The following is a 22492-nucleotide window of genomic DNA, read 5'->3' as shown; positions in this document are numbered from 1 at the left end:
GAAGAATGCACTGTGGGCAACAAGGATAGTCACATCTCTTACGGAAGAATGAGTTGGCAACTGTGGGGCCCTTCAAGGCCTTCAGGCATTGTGACGGTTGGAGTTTCCCATGTTGGAAGAAACCAGTTGGATTCCTCTTAACTTCCTTATAAAAATTGCTCGACTTTATTGCTTGTGTCTTGTAAGAACTCATAACTTCATTGACTCTGTCTTTGAACAACATCTACAGCTTGGTTAGCTCCATGACCTTAAACATGAAGTTAACCTTATTATTTATGTAGACATCTCAAAATGCTGAATAACACATGACCCACATATGCCAGGAATAAATTGGATGATGGCATAAATTTTCCACCCACACTGATCAAAAATGCATGGAATGCAAAACTGGATCTCTGCTCTAGTGTTGGCTGTAGGGATGACTCCTCTTATTGGAAGAGTAAGCCACCTACTTAGAGTTCATTAGAGGGGTCTGAAGATGAATGCATGTCAACTTCATTATAAGGCTGCCATTGTGTTTGAAACCCTTGCCATTACAGTAAATTCTTTATCTAAGACTTCACTACACTAAGAAACATGCTTCGAAAATAGAAGCAATACTAACTTAATGAATTCCCATTTAAATTTGAGCACAAATAGACTCTTTTCACAAGTAATCTTATGCATCCTTGAAAGTAATTTCAGGAGAAAAAGAGACTTTGGAAAACAGTTTATCAAGGTAAGAAATCTGCAGCATCCAAGAGCAATAGACATTACTAGTGGGGCCACGGTGATGGCCGTAGGTAGACAAGATGGATGAGAGTTGTTATGGGGACAGAGTATTCCATGTTGATGTTTCCTTCAATTCTAAGTATTATTTGTTGCATGTCAGGATTTAAGGTTTACATCATTCATTCATTATCTCATTTCATTCTCATAATAACCTCAGTCAAGAAAGGGTAAAACCTCCCAAATGATGACATTAGTACAAATGGGGATTTGTATACAATATAGCCTGATTTATATTATTGCCATATTGCCTCTTTCCTGTTTCTTTCTCCTTGCTTTACTCACTCTGAACATCTCTGAAACACACTCTTTCTTCTTCTTCTTTTTTTTTAAAGATTTATTTATTTATTATATATAAGTACACTGTAGCTGTCTTCAGATACACCAGAAGAGGGCACTGGAACTCTTTACAGATGGTTGTGAGCCACCATGTGGTTGCTGGGAATTGAACTCATAACCTCTGGAAGAGCAGTCGGGTGCTCTTAACCGCTGAGCCATCTCTCCAGCCCACACTCTTTCTTCTTAATATGCATATTTTCTGTCTAGATGATCTTAGCTCCTTTATGTCTGCTAGGATGCTTTGAAGACGAAGTAAAGTGGTGAGCAACCATCTCTTTAAGGATTTGTCTTAAACACCTGTGTTATTCTTCATTATCATTGCAGCTAATAGAATATATTGCCCTGATTCCTGAAAGATTGTGGGACAGTTGATAAAGAATTATTGTTTTAAAAGTCTTAGTTGAACAATCAACCAATAGAGTGTATTGATTGGTCCCAAATATCCTATAAATTTGAGGAATAAGTGATTTTCCTCCTAAATTTACCAGCACAATATTAAATTATGCCCAGCCGAATCTAATTTAGCAGAGATATTTAGCAGGCTCTGAGATATCTGAGCTCTCACATATTGGAACTGTGGTACTATACCTTTCAACTTGACTGTTAGGGAAGGCAGGGGAAAGAAGACAGAACCAAAGGATGGAAAATAGAAATGTAGTATTGGGCAATAACTTTGCTAAGGGGAAAAATCGTATCTAACACATCCTCAGTTTGTTCTCAGTTCAGGTGTAGACTTTTTGGTAAATTAAAAAATTAATTCTTAGGATGTTCATAGTCCTTTAAGAAGTCTTAGGCAAGTAGGATGCCCACAGACCTTTTCTGATCTCATTGTTTCCCGAGAAGACCCAATTTCTCATGTTTGTCCCAGCTATAGACTCCCTTTCTCCCCCTCCTCTCCTCTAGTGGATCCCAGAGACCATACCCTATGATCTTCCATAAGTCAGCATCTAGACCTTTAATCATCCCAAACTTAGATGCCTAGATGCTAAAGTCAAAACACAAATAAATAATAACCAGAGCAACATGTGCCCAATTAGTCTATCACAGGAGGTCGAGTATTTAAAAAATCCTGAGGTGCGCGCGCGTACACACACACACACACACACACACACACACACACACACACACACACACAAACTGGAGAAAAGAAACAAATCTTTTGAAGAAAATCATGAAAAAACAGACAGATACTTGGACAAAAATGAATAAATCCCTTTAAGAAAACCAAGAAGAAAATAAACAAAGGAATTCTTGAAGGAAATGAATAAAACTGTTCAAGACCTCAGATTGAAATAGAAGCAATAAAAAAGACACAAACTAGGGGAATTCCAGAAATTTAAAAATTAGGAATTTGACCAGGAACTAAAGAGGCAAGCTTTACCAGCAGACTACAAGAAAGAGAAGAGAGGATTTTAAGCACTGAAAGTAGAATAGAGGAAATGGATACATTGGTTAAAAAAAATTAAGACTTTAAAATTCCTGACACAAAAACCCAAGAAATCCAGGGCACTATGAAAAGAATAATAGGAATAGAGGAAGGAGAAGAATCCCACTTCAAAGACCCAGAAAATATTTTAAACAAAATTATAGAAGAAAAATTTCCTAACCTCAAGAAGGAGATGCCTGTAAAGATACAAGAAGTTTATAGAACACCAAATAGATTCGAACAGAAAAAAAGTTCCCTCACCATATAGTAACCAAAACACTAAATCTACAGAACTAAGAATAGTAAAAGCTGCAAAGGAAACAGACTAAGTAACATATAAATGCAGACCTATTAGAATCACACCTAACTTCTTAAAGAAAACTCTTAAAAGTCAGAAGGTCTGGAAAAATGTGCCACAGACTAAGACACCACAGATGCCAGTTGAGATTACTATACCCAGCAAAATTTTCAATCATCATAGATGTAGAAAACAAGATATTACAAGTTAAATTTGTACAATATATGTCTACAACCTACAGAAGGAACTAGAAGGAAAACTACAACCCAAGGAGGCTAACTAACATAAGAAATAAATAATCTCAGACCAGTAAAGCCAAAAGAAGGAAAACACACACACTCTCCCCTCCCTCTCTCTCTCACAAACACACACACACACACACACACACACACACACACACACACACACACACACACAGAAATATACCTCAACATCAAGCATAGATATTACCTTAGCATAAAATGTTGGGAAAAGATATTCCAAGCAAACAGACCTAAGAAGTAAGCTGGTGTAGCCATTTTAATATCTAACAAAATAGATTTCAAGCCAAACCTAATCAAAAGATTTGATGAAGGAAAACTCATATTTCTTCAAGGAAAGATCCACCAAGACACATTTCAATTCACAATATCTATGCCCAAACACAAGGGCATTCACTTATTTTTAAAAGAAACACTTCTACTCATTAAATTACATATTGACTCAAGCACACTGATAGTGGGATACTTCAATATTCCACTCTCACCAATGACCAGGGTATTTCTAAACAAAGAAATACTGGAGCTAACATTATAAACCAAATGGATCTTACAGATAGTTACAGAATACTTTACCCAAGCACAAAGAATATACCTTCTTTATACCTCATGAAACTTGCTCCAAAATTGACTATATATTTGGACACAAAACAAGTATAAAAAGATACAGAAAATTGAAATAAATCTCAGCATGACATAAGATTACATCAACAACAACAGAAATCTTACAAACTGATAAAAACAAATAAGTCTCTACTGAATGAAAAATGGGTCAAATCTTACAAATTCATAGAAACCAAACAAATCTCTACTGAATGAAAAATGGGTCAAGCAGAAATAAAGAAGGAAATGGAAGACTTTGTAGAATTAAATGAAGATGAATATACAGTATATTCAGACTTATGGGACACAATGAAAACAGGAGCATCCATAGCATTAAATGCATACATAAAAAATGGAGCTATCTCATAATAGCGGCTTAACAACCCAGCAAAGTCTCTAGAACAAAAAGAAGTAAACAAACCCAAGAGAAGTAGATGGGGAGAAATAATAAAATTTGCACTGAAATTAATAAAATAGAACAAAGAGAAAGAAGAGTAAAATAGAATCAATGAAAGGAAGAGTTGGTTCTGTGAGAAAGTCGACAAGATAGACAAACACTTATCTATACTAGCCAAAAGACACAGAGAGAATATCCAAATTAATAAATAAGATTTAAAGTGGAGTATAACAGCAGATACCAAGGAAATTCAGGTAATCACAACAACAAACTTTAAACACCTGTGCTCTACCATTTGGGAAAACCTAAAAAGAAATGGATGGAACTAGAAAAAAAAATCCCAAGTAAGTAACCCAGAAAAATAAATATGGTTAAGTATTCACTTATAAGTGTATATTAGCAGCTAAGTAAATGAGAACCAAACTGTAAACTATTGACTCATGGAGGTTTGGTAAAGAAATAGCTGTGAGGGACATATCCTGGGGAAGGGGAATTAGAATAGATTTTATGGGTGGATTCTGGAGTAGGTGGAGATGGGAACAAGAAGGGGAAGTATCAGGTGTGGTGGAGATGGGATAGATGGAAAGTATGGGGAGAGACTGTGGAATTGGTGGACATTTGTGGGGCTGTGTGGGAATGTAGTGCAGTGGAAGCCTCTTAGAATCTATGAGGATGATCTTAGTGAGGACTCCAAGTAATGGGGAAACTGAGTCTCAACTGGCCATTTCTTGTAACCCAGCAAGGCTTCCAATGGCCAGGCAGGGTTGTATTTGGTTGAGTTGTTGGCCAAGCAGTCCCTTGGAGATCCCTCAAACAACCCAAGTCGATGCTAACTACAACAGTCTACATTGCTGAGGGCAACATTTACCCACTTCATAGAATACAGAGTGGTCAAACAGGTGTCTGTATGGAACTTTACCCCTATGTTCTAGTCTCTTTGGTGAGGGAACGTTCTCTGCAGGCTATGGAAAAAGAAACATGAACACCATCCCAGCCACAAATCCTAGCAAGGTGTGCTAGGTCAATGGTGAGGTAGAACTTGTGGGAGTGACCTATCAATGTTTGGTTTAACTTGAGACCCTCACCCATGAGAGGGAGTCCATGTTCATTCAACATTGTCTGGCTGCTGGAGACTATAGTCCAGAGACCTAAGATAGAGCCAAATATGACTGGTTAAAATAGAAAAATCAATGAAATTATTTCTTTTTTTTTTATTAACTTGAGTATTTCTTATATACATTTCAAGTGTTATTCCCTTTCCCGGTTTCCGGACAAACATCCCCCTCCCACCTCCCCTTCCTTATGGGTGTTCCCCTCCCAACCCTCCCCCCATTGCCGCCCTCCCCCCATAGTCTAGTTCACTGGGGCTTCAGTCTTAGCAGGACCCAGAGCTTCCCCTTCCACTGGTGCTCTTACTAGGATATTCATTGCTACCTATGGGGTCAGAGTCCAGGGTCAGTCCATGTATAGTCTTTAGGTAGTGGCTTAGTCCCTGGAAGCTCTGGTTGCCTGACATTGTTGTACTTTTGGGGTCTCGAGCCCCTTCAAGCTCTTCCAGTTCTTTCTCTGATTCCTTCAACAGGGGACCTATTCTCAGTTCAGTGGTTTGCTGCTGGTATTCGCCTCTGTATTTGCTGTATTCTGGCTGTGTCTCTCAGGAGCGATCTACATCCGGCTCCTGTCGGTCTGCACTTCTTTGCTTCATCCATCTTGTCTAATAGGGTGGCTGTATATGTATGGGCCACATGTGGGGCAGGGTCTGAATGGGTGTTCCTTCAGTCTCTGTTTTAATCTTTGCCTCTCCCTTCCCTGCCAAGGGTATTCTGTTTCCTCATTTAAAGAAGGAGTGAAGCATTCACATTTTGATCATCCGTCTTGAGTTTCGTTTGTTCTAGGGATCTAGGGTAATTCAAGCATTTGGGCTAATAGCCACTTATCAATGAGTGCATACCATGTATGTCTTTCTGTGATTGGGTTAGCTCACTCAGGATGATGTTTTCCAGTTCCAACCATTTGCCTACGAATTTCATAAACTCGTTGTTTTTGATAGCTGAGTAATATTCCATTGTGTAGATGTACCACATTTTCTGTATCCATTCCTCTGTTGAAGGGCATCTGGGTTCTTTCCAGTTTCTGGCTATTATAAATAAGGCTGCGATGAACATAGTGGAGCACGTGTCTCTTTTATATGTTGAGGCATCTTTTGGGTATATGCCCAAGAGAGGTATAGCTGGATCCTCAGGCATTTCAATGTCCAATTTTCTGAGGAACCTCCAGACTGATTTCCAGAATGGTTTTACCAGTCTGCAATCCCACCAACAATGGAGGAGTGTTCCTCTTTCTCCACATCCTCGCCAGCATCTGCTGTCACCTGAGTTTTTGATCTTAGCCATTCTCACTGGTGTGAGGTGAAATCTCAGGGTTGTTTGGATTTGCATTTCCCTCATGACTAAAGATGTTGAACATTTCTTTAGGTGTTTCTCAGCCATTCGGCATTCCTCAGCTGTGAATTCTTTGTTTAGCTCTGAACCCCATTTTTTAATAGGGTTATTTGTTTCCCTGCGGTCTAACTTCTTGAGTTCTTTGTATATTTTGGAAATAAGGCCTCTATCTGTTGTAGGATTGGTAAAGATCTTTTCCCAATCTGTTGGTTGCCGTTTTGTCCTAACCACAGTGTCCTTTGCCTTACAGAAGCTTTGCAGTTTTATGAGATCCCATTTGTCGATTCTTGATCTTAGAGCATAAGCCATTGGTGTTTTGTTCAGGAAATTTTTTCCAGTGCCCATGTGTTCCAGATGCTTCCCTAGTTTTTCTTCTATTAGTTTGAGTGTGTCTGGTTTGATGTGGAGGTCCTTGATCCACTTGGACTTAAGCTTTGTACAGGGTGATAAGGATGGATCGATCTGCATTCTTCTACATGTTGCCCTCCAGTTGAACCAGCACCATTTGCTGAAAATGCTATCTTTTTTCCATTGGATGGTTTTGGCTCCTTTGTCAAAAATCAAGTGACCATAGGTGTGTGGGTTCATTTCTGGCTCTTCAATTCTATTCCATTGGTCTATCTGTCTGTCTCTGTACCAATACCATGCAGTTTTTATCACTATTGCTCTGTAATACTGCTTGAGTTCAGGGATAGTGATTCCCCCTGAAGTCCTTTTATTGTTGAGGATAGCTTTAGCTATCCTGGGTTTTTTGTTATTCCAGATGAATTTGCAAATTGTTCTGTCTAACTCTTTGAAGAATTGGATTGGTATTTTGATGGGGATTGCATTGAATCTGTAGATCGCTTTTGGTAAAATGGCCATTTTTACTATATTAATCCTGCCAATCCATGAGCATGGGAGATCTTTCCATCTTCTGAGGTCTTCTTCAATTTCTTTCCTCAGTGTCTTGTAGTTCTTATTGTACAGATCTTTTACTTGCTTGGTTAAAGTCACACCGAGGTACTTTATATTATTTGGGTCTATTATGAAGGGTGTCGTTTCCCTAATTTCTTTCTCGGCTTGTTTCTCTTTTGTGTAGAGGAAGGCTACTCATTTATTTGAGTTAATTTTATACCCAGCCACTTTGCTGAAGTTGTTTATCAGCTTTAGTAGTTCTCTGGTGGAACTTTTGGGATCACTTAAATATACTATCATATCATCTGCAAATAGTGATATTTTGACTTCTTCTTTTCCGATCTGTATCCCCTTGACCTCCTTTTGTTGTCTGATTGCTCTGGCTAGAACTTCAAGAACTATATTGAATAAGTAGGGAGAGAGTGGGCAGCCTTGTCTAGTCCCTGATTTTAGTGGGATTGCTTCAAGTTTCTCTCCATTTAGTTTAATGTTAGCAACTGGTTTGCTGTATATGGCTTTTACTATGTTTAGGTATGGGCCTTGAATTCCTATTCTTTCCAGGACTTTTATCATGAAGGGGTGTTGAATTTTGTCAAATGCTTTCTCAGCATCTAATGAAATGATCATGTGGTTCTGTTCTTTCAGTTTGTTTATATGATGGATCACGTTGCTGGTTTTCCGTATATTAAACCATCCCTGCATGCCTGGGATGAAGCCTACTTGATCATGGTGGATGATTGTTTTGATGTGCTCTTGAATTCGGTTTGCCAGAATTTTATTGAGTATTTTTGCGTCGATATTCATAAGGGAAATTGGTCTGAAGTTCTCTTTCTTTGTTGTGTCTTTTTGTGGTTTAGGTATAAGAGTAATTGTGGCTTCGTAGAAGGAATTCGGTAGGGCTCCATCTGTTTCAATTTTGTGGAATAGTTTGGATAATATTGGTATGAGGTCTTCTATGAAGGTTTGATAGAATTCTGCACTAAACCCGTCTGGACCTGGGCTCTTTTTGGTTGGGAGACCTTTAATGACTGGTTCTATTTCCTTAGGAGTTATGGGGTTGTTTAATTGGTTTATCTGTTCCTGATTTAACTTCGATACCTGGTATCTGTCTAGGAAATTGTCCATTTCCTGAAGATTTTCAAGTTTTGTTGAATATAGGTTTTTATAGTAAGATCTGATGATTTTTTGAATTTCCTCTGAATCTGTAGTTATGTCTCCCTTTTCATTTCTGATTTTGTTAATTTGGACGCACTCTCTGTGTCCTCTCATTAGTCTGGCTAAGGGTTTATCTATCTTGTTGATTTTCTCAAAGAACCAACTTTTGGTTCTGTTGATTCTTTCTATGGTCCTTTTTGTTTCTACTTGGTTGATTTCAGCTCTGAGTTTGATTATTTCCTGCCTTCTACTCCTGCTGGGTGTATTTGCTTCTTTTTGTTCTAGAGCTTTTAGGTGTGCTGTCAATCTGCTGACATATACTCTTTCCTGTTTCTTTCTGCAGGCACTCAGCGCTATGAGTTTTCCTCTTAGCACAGCTTTCATTGTGTCCCATAAGTTTGGGTATGTTGTACCTTCATTTTCATTAAATTCTAAAAAGTTTTTTAATTTCTTTCTTTATTTCTTCCTTGACCAGGTTATCATTGAGTAGAGCATTGTTCAATTTCCACGTATATGTGGGCATTCTTCCCTTATTGTTATTGAAGACCAGTTTTAGGCCGTGGTGATCTGATAGCACGCATGGGATTATTTCTCTCTTTCTGTACCTGTTGAGGCCCGTTTTTTGACCAATTATATGGTCAATTTTGGAGAAAGTACCATGAGGAGCTGAGAAGAAGGTATATCCTTTTGCTTTAGGATAGAATGTTCTATAAATATCCGTTAAGTCCATTTGGCTCATGACTTCTCTGAGTCTGTCTACATCTCTGTTTAATTTCTGTTTCCATGATCTGTCCATTGATGAGAGTGGGGTGTTGAAATCTCCCACTATTATTGTGTGAGGTGCAATGTGTGTTTTGAGCTTTAGTAAGGTTTCTTTTACATAGGTAGGTGCCCTTGTATTTGGGGCATAGATATTTAGGATTGAGAGTTCATCTTGGTGGATTTTTCCTTTGATGAATATGAAGTGTCCTTCCTTACCTTTTTTGATGACTTTTAGTTGGAAATTGATTTTATTTGATATTAGAATGGCTACTCCAGCTTGCTTCTTCTGACCATTTGCTTGGAAAGTTGTTTTCCAGCCTTTCACTCTGAGGTAGTGTCTGTCTTTGTCTCTGAGGTGTGTTTCCTGTAGGCAGCAGAATGCAGGGTCCTCGTTGTGTATCCAGTTTGTTAATCTACGTCTTTTTATTGGGGAGTTGAGGCCATTGATATTGAGAGATATTAAGGAATAGTGATTATTGCTTACCGTTATATTTATATTTGGAAGTGAGGTTATGTTTGTGTGCTTTCATTCTCTTTGTTTTGTTGCCAAGACGATTAGTTTCTTGCTTCTTCTAGGGTATAGCTTGCCTCCTTATGTTGGGCTTTACCATTTATTATCCTTTGTAGTGCTGGATTTGTAGAAAGATATTGTATAAATTTGGTTTTGTCATGGAATATCTTGGTTTCTCCATCAATGTTAATTGAGAGTTTTGCTGGATACAGTAACCTGGGCTGGCATTTGTGTTCTCTTAGGGTCTGTATGACATCAGTCCAGGATCTTCTGGCCTTCATAGATTCTGGCGAGAAGTCTGGTGTGATTCTGATAGGTCTGCCTTTATATGTTACTTGACCTTTTTCCCTTACTGCTTTTAATATTCTTTCTTTATTTTGTGCGTTTGGTGTTTTGACTATTATGTGACGGGAGGTGTTTCTTTTCTGGTCCAATCTATTTGGAGTTCTGTAGGCTTCTTGTATGTCTATGGGTATCTCTTTTTTTAGGTTAGGGAAGTTTTCTTCTATGATTTTGTTGAAGATATTTACTGGTCCTTTGAGCTGGGAGTCTTCACTCTCTTCTATACCTATTATCCTTAGGTTTGATCTTCTCATTGAGTCCTGGATTTTCTGTATGTTTTGGACCAGTAGCTTTTTCCACTTTACATTATCTTTGACAGTTGAGTCAATGATTTCTATGGAATCTTCTGCTCCTGAGATTCTCTCTTCCATCTCTTGTATTCTGTTGGTGAAGCTTGTATCTACAACTCCTTGTCTCTTCTTTTGGTTTTCTATATCCAGGGTTGTTTCCATGTGTTCTTTCTTGATTGCTTCTATTTCCATTTTTAATTCCTTCAACTGTTTGATTGTGTTTTCCTGGAATTCTTTCAGGGATTTTTGTGTCTCCTCTCTATGGGCTTCTACTTGTTTATTTATGTTTTCCTGGAATTCTTTCAGGGATTTTTGTGTCTCCTCTCTATGGGCTTCTACTTGTTTATTTATGTTTTCCTGGAATTCTTTCAGGCATTTCTGCGATTCCTCTCTGTAGGCTTCTACTTGTTCTCTAAGGGAGTTCTTCATGTCTTTCTTGAAGTCCTCCAGCATCATGATCAAAAATGATTTTGAAACTAGATCTTGCTTTTCTGGTGTGTTTGGATATTCCATGTTTGTTTTGATGGGAGATTTGGGCTCCGATGGTGCCATGTAGTCTTGGTTTGTGTTGCTTGGGTTCCTGCGCTTGCCTCTTGCCATCAGATTATCTCTAGTTTTACTTTGTTCTGCTATTTCTGACAGTGGCTAGACTGTCCTATAAGCCTGTGTGTCAGGAGTGCTGTAGACCTGTTTTCCTCTCTTTCAGTCAGTTATGGGGACAGAGTGTTCTGCTTTCGGGCGTGTAGTTTTTCCTCTCTACAGGTCTTCAGCTGTTCCTGTGGGCCTGTGTCTTGAGTTCACCAGGCAGGTGTCTTGCAGCAGAAAATTTGGTCTTACCTGTGGTCCCGAGGCTCACGTTCGCTCGTGGGGTGCTGCCCACGGGCTCTCTGCAGCGGCAGCAACCAGGAAGACCTGTGCCGCCCCTTCCGGGAGCTTCAGTGCACCAGGGTTCCAGATGGTCTTTGGCTTTTTCCTCTGGCGTCCGAGATGTGTGTGCAGACAGCAGTCTCTTCTGGTTTCCCAGGCTTGTCTGCCTCTCTGAAGGTTTAGCTCTCCCTCCCACGGGATTTGGGTGCAGAGAACTGTTTATCCGGTCTGTTTCCTTCAGGTTCCGGAGGTGTCTCAGGCAGGGGTCCTGCCACTCCTTGGCCCTCCCCCATGGGAACCCAGAGGCCTTATACAGTTTCCTCTTGGGCCAGGGATGTGGGCAGGGGTGAGCAGTGTTGGTGGTCTCTTCCGCTCTGCAGCCTCAGGAGTGCCCACCTGACCAGGCGGTTGGGTTTCTCTCTCTCACGGGGTCTGGAAGCAGAGAGCTGCTGCGGGCCGGGATCAATGAAATTATTTCTAATGATATTCTGCTATACTCTTAGGTCACTGCCTTATCTGGCAGCAGATGGAAGCAGGTGCAGAAACCTACAGAGAGGTGGTCTAAATCGAGATCTTCACCAGGTCCGTAACATTGAAGCTTAGGGAATCCAGTTGAAGAGATATAGGTGAGATTGTTAAGAGTCAGAGGGGATGGAGGACACCAGGAAAACACAGCTCATTGAAACAACTAAGCAAGGCACATATGGGCTCTTAGACACTAAGGTAGCATGTACAGGGCCTGAAGGGGTCTGCAGCAGGGCCTCTGTGTATATGATGTGGCTGTTAGCTTGGATTCTTGTGGGACTCCTAACTGTGGGAGCAGGTATATATCTCTGATTCATTAGCCTGCTCTTGGAACTCTTTTCCTTCTGTTGGGTTGCCTTGCCCAGCCTCAGAATGAAAGCTTTTGCCTTAGCTTAAAAAATTGTGTTTTGAGAGACACAGCCAGAATACAGCAAATACAGAGGCAAATGCCAGCAGCAAACCACTGAACTGAGAATAGGTCCCCCGTTGAAGGAATCAGAGAAAGAACTGGAAGAGCTTGAAGGGGCTCGAGACCCCAAAAGTACAACAATGTCAAGCAACCAGAGCTTCCAGGGACTAAGCCACTACCTAAAGACTATACATGGACTGACCCTGGACTCTGACCCCATAGGTAGCAATGAATATCCTAGTAAGAGCACCAGTGGAAGGGGAAGCTCTGGGTCCTGCTAAGACTGAAGCCCCAGTGAACTAGACTATGGGGGGAGGGCGGCAATGGGGGGAGGGTTGGGAGGGGAACACCCATAAGGAAGGGGAGGGGGAAGGGGGATGTTTGCCCGGAAACCGGGAAAGGGAATAACACTTGAAATATATATAAGAAATACTCAAGTTAATAAAAAAAATAAAAAAAATAAAAGGGAATTAAAAATAAAAAAAAATAAAAAAAAATTGTGTTTTGGTGTGTTCTGTTGTTTATTCGAGGCCTGCTCTTTTCTGAAGGGAGAAAGAGTGCTACTGGATCAAATACAGTGGGTACGTTAGGGGTGGGGATCTTGAAGAAGTGAAGAGCGGTAAGCTGTAGAAGAATCTACTTTTAATAGTAAAATAAAGATATTTTAGGCAAGTTGATATATATAACAACAATATCATGCCTTCAGGGGACTGTGCTTACTTCTAGGAGATGACATTGTGAAACTGTTTGGGTACATACTATATAGCAGACAATCAAAATGTATTTGTGGTTGTCTCAAGTTAAATGACTTTAGATCATAGTATCCAAAGTATTAGACATTTTAATGGAACATTGAGCAGATGATCAATAATGAACAATATGGAAATAATAATAATAATATGGACCATCTCAGAATACTTATTTTAGCTCCACATATAATTTTTTTAAATTTTCCCATCTTTACTAAATTGAGTATTTACATTTGAAATGTTCTTCCCTTTCCCAGTTTCCAGGCCAACATCCCCCTAACCCCTCCCCGTCCCTTTCTGTGTGGGTGTTCCCATCCCTATCCTCCCCCCATTAGCACCCTCCCCCAAAGAATCCCATTCACTGGGGGTCCAGCCTTGGCAGCCCTTCCACTGGTGCCCTTACTAGGCTATTCACTGCTACCTATGAGGTTGGAGCCTAGGGTCAGTCCATGTGTAGTGGCTTAGTCCCTGGAAGCTCTGGTTGGTTGGCATTGTTGTTCATATGGGGTCTCAAGCCCCTTCAGCTCTTCAGTCCTTTCTCTAATTCCTTCAATGGGGGTCCCATTCTCAGTTCAGTGGTTTGCTGCTGGCATTTGCCTCTGTATTTGCTGTAATCTGGCTGTGTCTCTCAGGAGAGATCTACATCTGGTTCCTGTCGTCCTACACTTCTTTGCTTCATCCATTTTATCTAATTGGGTGGCTGTATATGTATGGGCCACTTGTGGGGCAGGCTCTGAATGGGCGTTCCTTCAGCCTCTGTTCTAAACTTTGTCTCCCTATCCCCTCCTAAGGGTATTCTTGTTCCCCTTTTAAAGAAGGAGTGAAGCATCCTCATTTTCGTCATTTTGTGAAGAGAGGCTTGAGTTAGGTTGCACTTAAATTTCTATCAGATGATGGGAATCACTGAAGGAACTATCATCAGCTAAGTGCCAAGAGGTTTAATGCTGTGGAGACTGCCTTTGAAAGATGACCTGCCTGTCAAATGTCCTGTCATGTGATACAAGAAAGAAAAGCCATTGTAGACATTATCAAACTCCATGTTGCTCATGTCCTGTGGACAGATAACAGGGGAGATTTCCTTTCCATTTTTTCCTTTTGATCAATTCTTTAAATTCATCTGGTCACCAAATTTTCCTGTTTGTCTGAGTTGGGTTTTATATGGCCAAAAATGCTTGATGTGGCTGTCTAGAGGAAATAAATCCAATATGGTGAGGGAACAAACACTCAAGAATAGCAAGAGTAGTTTCTTTTTTCTTTCTTCTTTTTGGCGGTTGTATCGATCACGCATGACCTGAATCAATTCTTTTGTTTTCATTTTCTCATCTCCGAACCAGGGAGAGCAGTAACATTATTGCTTGATAAAATGTTGGAAAACATTGACTCTTTCTGATTGCGGTGGATTGTAAGAAATCATTGACTAAAACTGTAGAGATTCTCATTGCTATTTTAATTTAAGCAACATTCTGCCATACGTTGTATTTTAATTACTAGCTAGGTTTCTAAATGCAGACTGTAATTTGATAAAATATCTGTAATGTAGGCAAGCTACTATAGCTAAATACCCTTGCCATTTGTTTATTCATATTGTATGTATACATGGGTACCATATGCACAATACGGTGATTCACAATAGATCTGGTCTTCTGGAGGGGGTGCTTTCTCCAGAATGGTGTTTGTAATAGTAAGAAAGATTGCAACCATGGCTTTGGGAAGAATGAAAATGTGCAACTTGTCTTTATTCTCCATCCTAAGCACCTGTGTCCTCACGATGATGCTGCAACCTCAGAGCTGGACTAGATGTGTTGTTTCCCAAGTTGTGAATTCTCACCAGGATAGCAACTCACTCATTTGTGGGAACATGAGTCATGGAGGGCAGAAGGGCAATAGGGATGATAGGAGATGTGCCAGTGAACTGGATTACAGAATGAGTATCATATCTAGTAAGAAGTAGTTTGCCCTTTGGTTCATATCAAATGAGAAGACAAAGATAGGTTTTATGCTGAGTGTGATATAAATTAACTTCCATATTTAGAAGCATTGTAAGATGCCGTATGAAAACAGCTTGTAGAGGGGTTTGGGAAAGCATGAATATCAGTCATGAAGCTCCCCAACAGCCTTGTTGAGAATACAAAGATGCCCATTTCTTCAGCCTTCCTTCTACCACAGTTCTACATGGGAGTGACATTGAAATGGCTCTGGAATATTTTAACATGTTGAGGAGTCACAGTTGAGGCAAGCATATGCCCTTTTAAGTGTAATCTGAAAATACATCTTCCAAATGTTCCATTATGTAAATGAGAGATTCTTCTTTCATAGTTTTTATTTTTGATGCAGAATCAATGAAATCCAGGTTAAAGAATAAAATCCACAACAAATTGATAAAAATAAACCAGAAGATGATTAGACAATATCCCAATACCATGAAGTGAACGGTTTAATGCTGCTAGTATTTTCAAAGTTCAGACATTAATTAGGCAGAAGAGACAAATTTTGTGTAGAAGTAAATTGATAGTTCGTGGACAATTTGATTATTTAAGTAATGAAGTGAAGTGGGTTATATGTCTAAATTAGGAAACTGTTAATTTCTTACTATTGGTGAGATGAAACATAAAAATTGTACCATTCTCAAGGAGAACATCAGAAATAGACTATTCAACAAGTCTTGATGGTTCAAAAAATATTTAGGATAAGTAATTAAACTATTCCAAAAGAAATATTATACCTTCCCCACGAAAGACTTTACCAAACTTGACAGAAGTCTCACACTTCCGTATGGCTACAAGGCTGAACTAGAAAGCTGAAAACACAATTTCAGTCATTTCTAACAGCCCTCAACCTGCTGGAGAAAGAGTTAATTCTCATTTTCTTTACCCAAGGCTATTCACAAAGCTGCTCTCCTCTGAAGAGCTCATCAAAGGGCATGTGGCAAAGGGTAGAGGAAAAATTATGGAAGTGTATGAATATGTCAGTGAATACAAATAACATGCTTTCACATTTTGTACGTGTACAGTGATTTCAATAGTTTAAAAAGTCGGGGGTTAGGCAGAGCTGTGGGGGCAGCTCAGTGATGGAACACTTGCCTTTCATCGCAGGATACAACTCAGTGATGGGATGCTTGCCTCTGAGCCTTAAATCAAGATCCCTGATTCAACTTCTAGCAGTAGATTTTTCAATTATGTGATATCCTTGCTCACTTTAAGAGTGTGTTTGTATATATGTGAATATGTGCATTTGCCTATATAGACACATGTATATATATATATTTGAAATCTATTGGGTCCATGATTTTTTATATACTTCATTTAAGTCTGTCCCCTCAAGTACACAAAACAGATGCCTCAGAACGTGAGCCCTCTTTTAAACTAGTGTTGTGGCTGTGTAAATGGAGGAAAGAGGAGATGGCGACGATGGAGATTTGAGGGAGAATGTGCAATTATTCTTCCTAAGGGGAGAGCGCAGTTACCTGGGGATAGATAAAGCTAAGAGGCAAAACAAATCCTCTAGAGTCACACAGCTCAGCCTAACTGGTTTGTCAGGCTGCCTTTGCTCAGTGGTCACATGCAAAGCTCTAGTTTCCTTAGGGTGGCCTTAAGGATTGAATCAAAACAAGACTTACAGGGTAGAGCACTTCCAATAATGCCTGACATACTGTTGAATGTTCTAGTAAGTGTTGCTATTATAAAATAATGAGGTGTGTTCCTTTCATGTGTGTAGGATTGAAAATTAGGAAAATATTCCTTATTTGCAAATCTCTCTACTCAACTCAGAACATTTTTTTTTTTTGCTTAATTTCAAGTTTTCAAGAGATAAAGGACTCTCTTCAGTATTCCTTCCTCTTCCTTGTCACTGGGCCAGCACATAAAAAGGGCGGCCTTCCAAAAACAGCTGAGCCTATTGGCTGATTAGCTTGGGGAACATGTCAGTAGCAGAGTTGTTTGATGAACCTACATCTGTGACAGAGCCAGACATGCCACAGGAGTTGGTCGGAACCCTCGCTTTCAAGTGTGGTGAATGAAGAGGTCACATGTGTAATGATGCACGATCACTACAAACTTCTAGGACCTCAGGATGCTTCTCAGATAGTCTGCTATAGTTTGGTCTCACTATTTTAAGTAGATTTAAGGGACAGAGTATTTGCTACAAGTCTATAGTAGAAGGGTTATTGGAGCAATGCGTTTTAAGATTTGTTTCAGTGTCTGATAACTCTCCTAAGCTCTTTTTAACTTCTTAATTATGCCTGCAAAACTCAGTCATTTAAGTGAGAATAGTCACATGCATCTCCGGGAGGAAAATCTCACAAATGTTTTTAGTTTCAAGGTGCTGTTTTAAAGTAGTTTCTGGTGCATAACCTCCTAAGACCCTAGCTCTCACTCACATCTATTTCTGTGAGAAGAGCATTGAAGGTTTTCAGATCTGCAGGCTCAAGTTTTGATTGTAGACAATTAATTTGCAAAGGGAAACTGGAGAGCTAAAAATGGGGTTCTGTGGAAACGTTCCGTTGCATCTTTACAACAGTCGTTAAGCTTACTGTCTCTGATCTCTTAGGACAGCACACCTTCAACTCTTAATCTGGTAGGCTCCTAGAACTTATGGTTTCCCAAACTTACCCTTGCTTGTTCTTTTGTTTGTTGGGATTCTGCTTTCTGGGCCTCTCAGTAATGCTAGCACCTGGTACATACTTCAGTTATATTTCTTATTCTGACTATTGCTCTCCACTTTCTCTTTAAAGAGTGTGATACCTTTAATATCATGCAAGACATTTTATTTTCTGGAGTACATCACGTTTTCCCACAGGAGATCCTCAGCTCACCTCTTCTATCTAAGTAAAGCCAATCCTTCTGTGGTTCTCCCAGAATGCAACTTGAGACTATCGGAGATGAGCCACTGGAAGCCAGAGGAAGACCAGGTGAGCTATGGACCACAGCTACAATGATTCCTTTTGTAAAAAGTACTTTTCTTTTTGTTTGTTTGTTTTTATAAATAAGACCTTATTTTTCAAAATTTGTTAAAATTGAATAATATAATAAAGGAGGTGAGCTTCTATAAGTAGCATTAAAGCTAGAAAGCAAGGATTTCTTGTCCAAATTTATAGTAAGCGAACAAGCCATTGTTTCTTCTATTGTGTCTTTGAATTTGGACTATTTGGAGTGAATTATTTTTGTGTTACTTACTATAAAAATTCAAAAGAATTTAACTCAGTCCAAAATAATTAAATGACAAAAACTTCCCAAAGACTTTGTATTGGTGTCTTTTTTTTCTTGAACTTGAAATACATCGCTTTTGCTGTAAATTGTTCTGAATTATCACTGAGATAATTATATATGGGTACTTAAAAGTATGTGTGTATGTGTGTGCATGTGTGCGCACATGCATACTTGTATGTACGTATGCATATGGAAGGTAGAAACTGATATTGTGTAAGCTTTCAATTGTTCACCACCTTATTTATTTTAAAAGAGATTTTATTTTTTATGTGTATCTTTGTGAGTATATGTCACACATATGTGGGTGCTCACGGAAGCCAGAAAGGGTGTTTGAGTCTAGAAGAGGGCTTTGGATTCCCTGGAATTAGAGTTGCAGGAAGTTAGGGGTTGCCTGCTGTAGACACTGGCAGTTGAACTCTGGTCCTCTGGAGCATGGCATGCTTAATTGATGAACCATTTTCCAACCCCATGCACAGTCCTATTTTAGCTGGACCCTCACACCGAGACTGGATCTCTCTGCCTAGCTTGGCTGGGCTTTTGGAGAAGACCTGTCTCCACCTCTCTATTACTGAGACTGTAGGCTTGCAATGCCATGTCCAGCTTTACCCCAAGTGCTGAGCCTCTGAACTCAGATCCCCCTGCTTGCATGGCAAGGTTTGTACAGACTGAGGCGTCTGTTCTTTCTTAGTACAGCATGCATCCCTCTAGGGCTACCTCACATCTCCATTCTTCCTCATGGAGACACTGGAGAAGCCAGAGGCCAGGGGCCAGTGACAAGTGTCTTCATTTTCCTTTGATAGTCTGGATTCACTGTAACTGTAGATGGACAGGAAGTGACATTTTGGAATTCTCGAGCCAGCTTCTCAGGTTCCATCACACTTCCTCCATTGGAAACAGAACATTTCTTGATAACTTTTTTTTTTATCACATTTCATCTAACAAAGTGCCCAGCGCTAAATTAATATTGTGACCTCTTAACCCCTACATGAGAAAGAAGACTGGCCCAGTTGTATCATAAGTAATCACTTTCTGTGTTTTGATCCCTTTCCTCCTGTTAATATCCTTTGGACCAGATACTCCTCTTTAATTATAGTATTCAGACATATGAATGTGACCTACTTATTGGTGGACATGCCCAGACATTCAATGTTTATGATTAGTCCCAGAATTATAAAAAAAACCAAACAAACAAGTCAACATATGCTTCAGAACACTTCACGCCTTGGAGTTGTTTAAAGGAGAAGCAGATAAAGCAGTATACTTCATATAATAAGTAATATGACCTTCCTTGTCACATCACCATGGGCTTAACTCAGTTTCAGAGTGACTGCAGCTACATGCCTGGAGTGACTGCTTTTAAACCATTAAGTCTCAACTCCACCTTAACATTTTCCTTATTAGTCACTGTCAAACCTTTGTCCTTACTTGCCAGCATCTGAGAAAATGAACATTTTTGCTCAAGATACCTTTGCATCCTCCCCAGCACAGTAATACTTCCTCATGCACAGCCAGCCTCTGAGGACGCTCCAAAACGGCAGGTGCTTCTGAATATCTAGGAGAGCCCAGTCCTCCAGGTGCATGGAGACTAGAAGTGTGGAGTCTGTACATAAAAAGACTTCCCCAAACATCTGCATCTTGGAAATCATTAGATTAACAGTCCCTGAACTCTTAAATTTGCAGTCCCTAGAAATACTTGTGCAAAAGTTAACATGACTCTAGAGGGCTGCCTATTATTTGGTTACTTACTTTGATTAAATAAAAAAAGGGAACTCTTCTTTTGCAGCTGTTTCATTAAAGATGGTCAGACACATCGGAATTGCAGAAAACAGAAATCTCATCTCTGATTTAATGATATAATACATGTACTTCTTACTTCCATACAGACCTGTGAGGACTTTCTGTTGGAAGCAAGCAAGTCTGAGCGATGATCTGGGAATAGCTCCGTGCCCATTCATGTGTTCCACATCTCAACAGGACTCACTGGGGATGTGTCATCCTGAGAGCTTTACTTCTGAGTTTCACTATCTTATCAGTAAGTTGGAAAGGTCTTTCTGTGCCTCAAGTGTCTCTGCCTGTTGGGTGTGTTCTCCCAAGGATGGCTTTGAACTTCATAGTGTTGCTCTGGGATCATAACTCATTGTGTTTATGAGTTTAATGTAGATTACTCATTTTGAAACAGGATCAGTCTTAGGCTAAGGAGGAGTAGGCAGCTGTTTAGGTAGCATGATTTGTGTGGTGCTGAGAAAATTTGATTATATACATTTATACTTAAATATTTACTCCACAACTTGTAATCTGAAACTTGGATGGTAATTCCTTCAGTTTCTAAGGTCTCTGGTTAGTTTCTGCTATTGTGTCCCTCAGATGCTAGTCCTCCCTTAGATGATATCATTGATTTAAGGCAATGAGGTTATTTTTATCAATGTATTAAGAGAGGATGACCACTAAAGGAGTTCTTGGGAAGGAACATGTCATTGTGTTACCTCACACAGAACTAAAGGAGCAAGTTGGTCATAGGGCTGGGTTAGAGGAGGTGAGGATTGGGGAGCATGGTCTCATCCTTTATTATGGTTTTCATGGGAAGGAACAAGCAAGCAAGGATAAACAAACTGAGCTGGTTTGGGACTGAAGACCATGAATAATTTGGGCCAACTCTTGATTATTGGCATGAACTCTCTCGTTAACATGCCCTATTCATTAGGTCAGAGAAGATATTAGGTATGTTAAGGAGGCCGCTGGAGAATGGACTCTAAAGTGGTTGATGTGCATATGGAGGAAGGGCCGAGGGCCATCCTGTGGTACCTCTAGGAATCAGCTAGACCTAGGACAGGCAGCCTATGTCTTATCAGTGAGGACCTAGAAACCAGCTTGTCAGGGATACAGAAAACATGAAAACATGGATCCAGTAAAGATTCAACCTCCTGCTATCAAGGCTGAAACCAAAATTCATCTGTTTCATTTGCCCCATATACATACAGCTTAGTGGACATTTTATACAACAATCTTAAGAACTTCATACATGAAACAAAGCTTCATGGAATGGATTTTTTTATTTGTAACATCATGATAACTATAAAATAAATTCACATCTTGAAGCATTTCAAATTTTGGAGTTTCAGGTTATGGATGCTCCATTTACATCAAGAGTCCCTTTCTTCTCTTAAAACACTTTAGTATTCAAGGTATGAAAACATGGAAATTAATTAATTTATTTTTTCATATGGGTGAAAAGAAAAACCCCTGATCTATTAGAAACTCAGAGAGTGGGAGATAGAAAAAAAGATGATCGCCAGATTTACACAAAAAAATAGGAGGAGGAATTGGTGTTGAAAGAGCTGATTTATAGGTTTGAGGCTGTGATGTGTTTTATTTCTTCAAAGCTTACTCAGTGTCAAGTTGAGCTAGATGGATTTTTTAAAATGATTTATTTTTTATCATGACAGTCATCTTAAAATGTAGGTATCATTATAAGTGTTTTAAAAATTATTTACTTAACACAGTAACTCTGAAATAGAGTCCTTTGTATTATATAGATAAAGTTTATGACAATATTATAGATGAAGTTTATGAGGGGGGTTTATGGGACGACGACTTTTATTTGGTTTGCAATTGTGGGCATTCCATAAAGACAAGAAGGAAGGATAATTCTACAGCCCTGTAGTTCGGTTTTCATGTCACCTCTCACCACTCTTTTACTAGCTATGTGACTTTGATTAAAGTACTTGGTCTCTGAAAAGTGGCTTTCTTTTTATGAATGATGGGAAAGCCTTCTTTGGGGTCTGCAGAGAGCACTTACTTCAGTTAGACAGTAAGTAGAAATGATCATAACACAGTATCTGGCACATAGAAAATGTTCTAAAGATTAGCTATGATTATCATTCTGAATTTTGTGCTTCTCAAGACTACCAACAGTTGTTCATGATTTCAACAATTGTTCTTACTTCAGGGAAATAAGATATCCTTGTTTAGAACAAAAAGAGGGTATTTGGAAGTTTGGAGGAGTCGATGAGGGGTGGGTACTTGGGGTAGTTTGTAGAGAATTAAGGGATAGATGTGATCAAGATATAGTGTATACTTGCATGAAGTTTTCAAAGAATAAATAAAAATATCATACAGAGGTCTCAAGTAACTATTACGAATATTTTTAAAGAAAAAATATGAAAAATTATGCTTAAAAGTATAAGAAAATAGCAGCAATTTCTATACATAAATTCTTTTCAAATACTTTCCATCCAGACCACCACTGTGTTTC

At 39.3% G+C, this 22492-nt stretch overlaps 1 protein-coding gene across 2 annotated transcripts in view; it reads left to right on the top strand.

Annotated features, from left to right (window-relative positions):
- Positions 1 to 22492, top strand: part of LOC148004792 (uncharacterized) — an 83628-nt gene that overhangs the window by 47068 nt on the left and 14068 nt on the right. The window contains exons 2-3 of one of the 2 annotated variants that reach the window (XR_015624809.1): positions 17766 to 17942; positions 20124 to 20272. Coding sequence is in view for 1 of the 2 variants with exons in the window: in XM_087559499.1 (XP_087415625.1) it covers positions 17890 to 17942; positions 20124 to 20168 (98 nt within the window). In the remaining variant the exon portion in view is untranslated. The remainder of the gene's footprint in view (positions 1 to 17765; positions 17943 to 20123; positions 20273 to 22492) is intronic. The other variant, XM_087559499.1, reaches the window with a different exon arrangement.

This window comes from Rattus norvegicus, chromosome 7 (assembly GCF_021556685.1).
Source record: "Rattus norvegicus strain SHRSP/BbbUtx chromosome 7, alternate assembly SHRSP_T2T, whole genome shotgun sequence".
Taxonomy (NCBI): Eukaryota; Metazoa; Chordata; class Mammalia; order Rodentia; family Muridae; genus Rattus; species Rattus norvegicus.
This window is presented reverse-complemented; position numbering and strand designations above follow the sequence as displayed.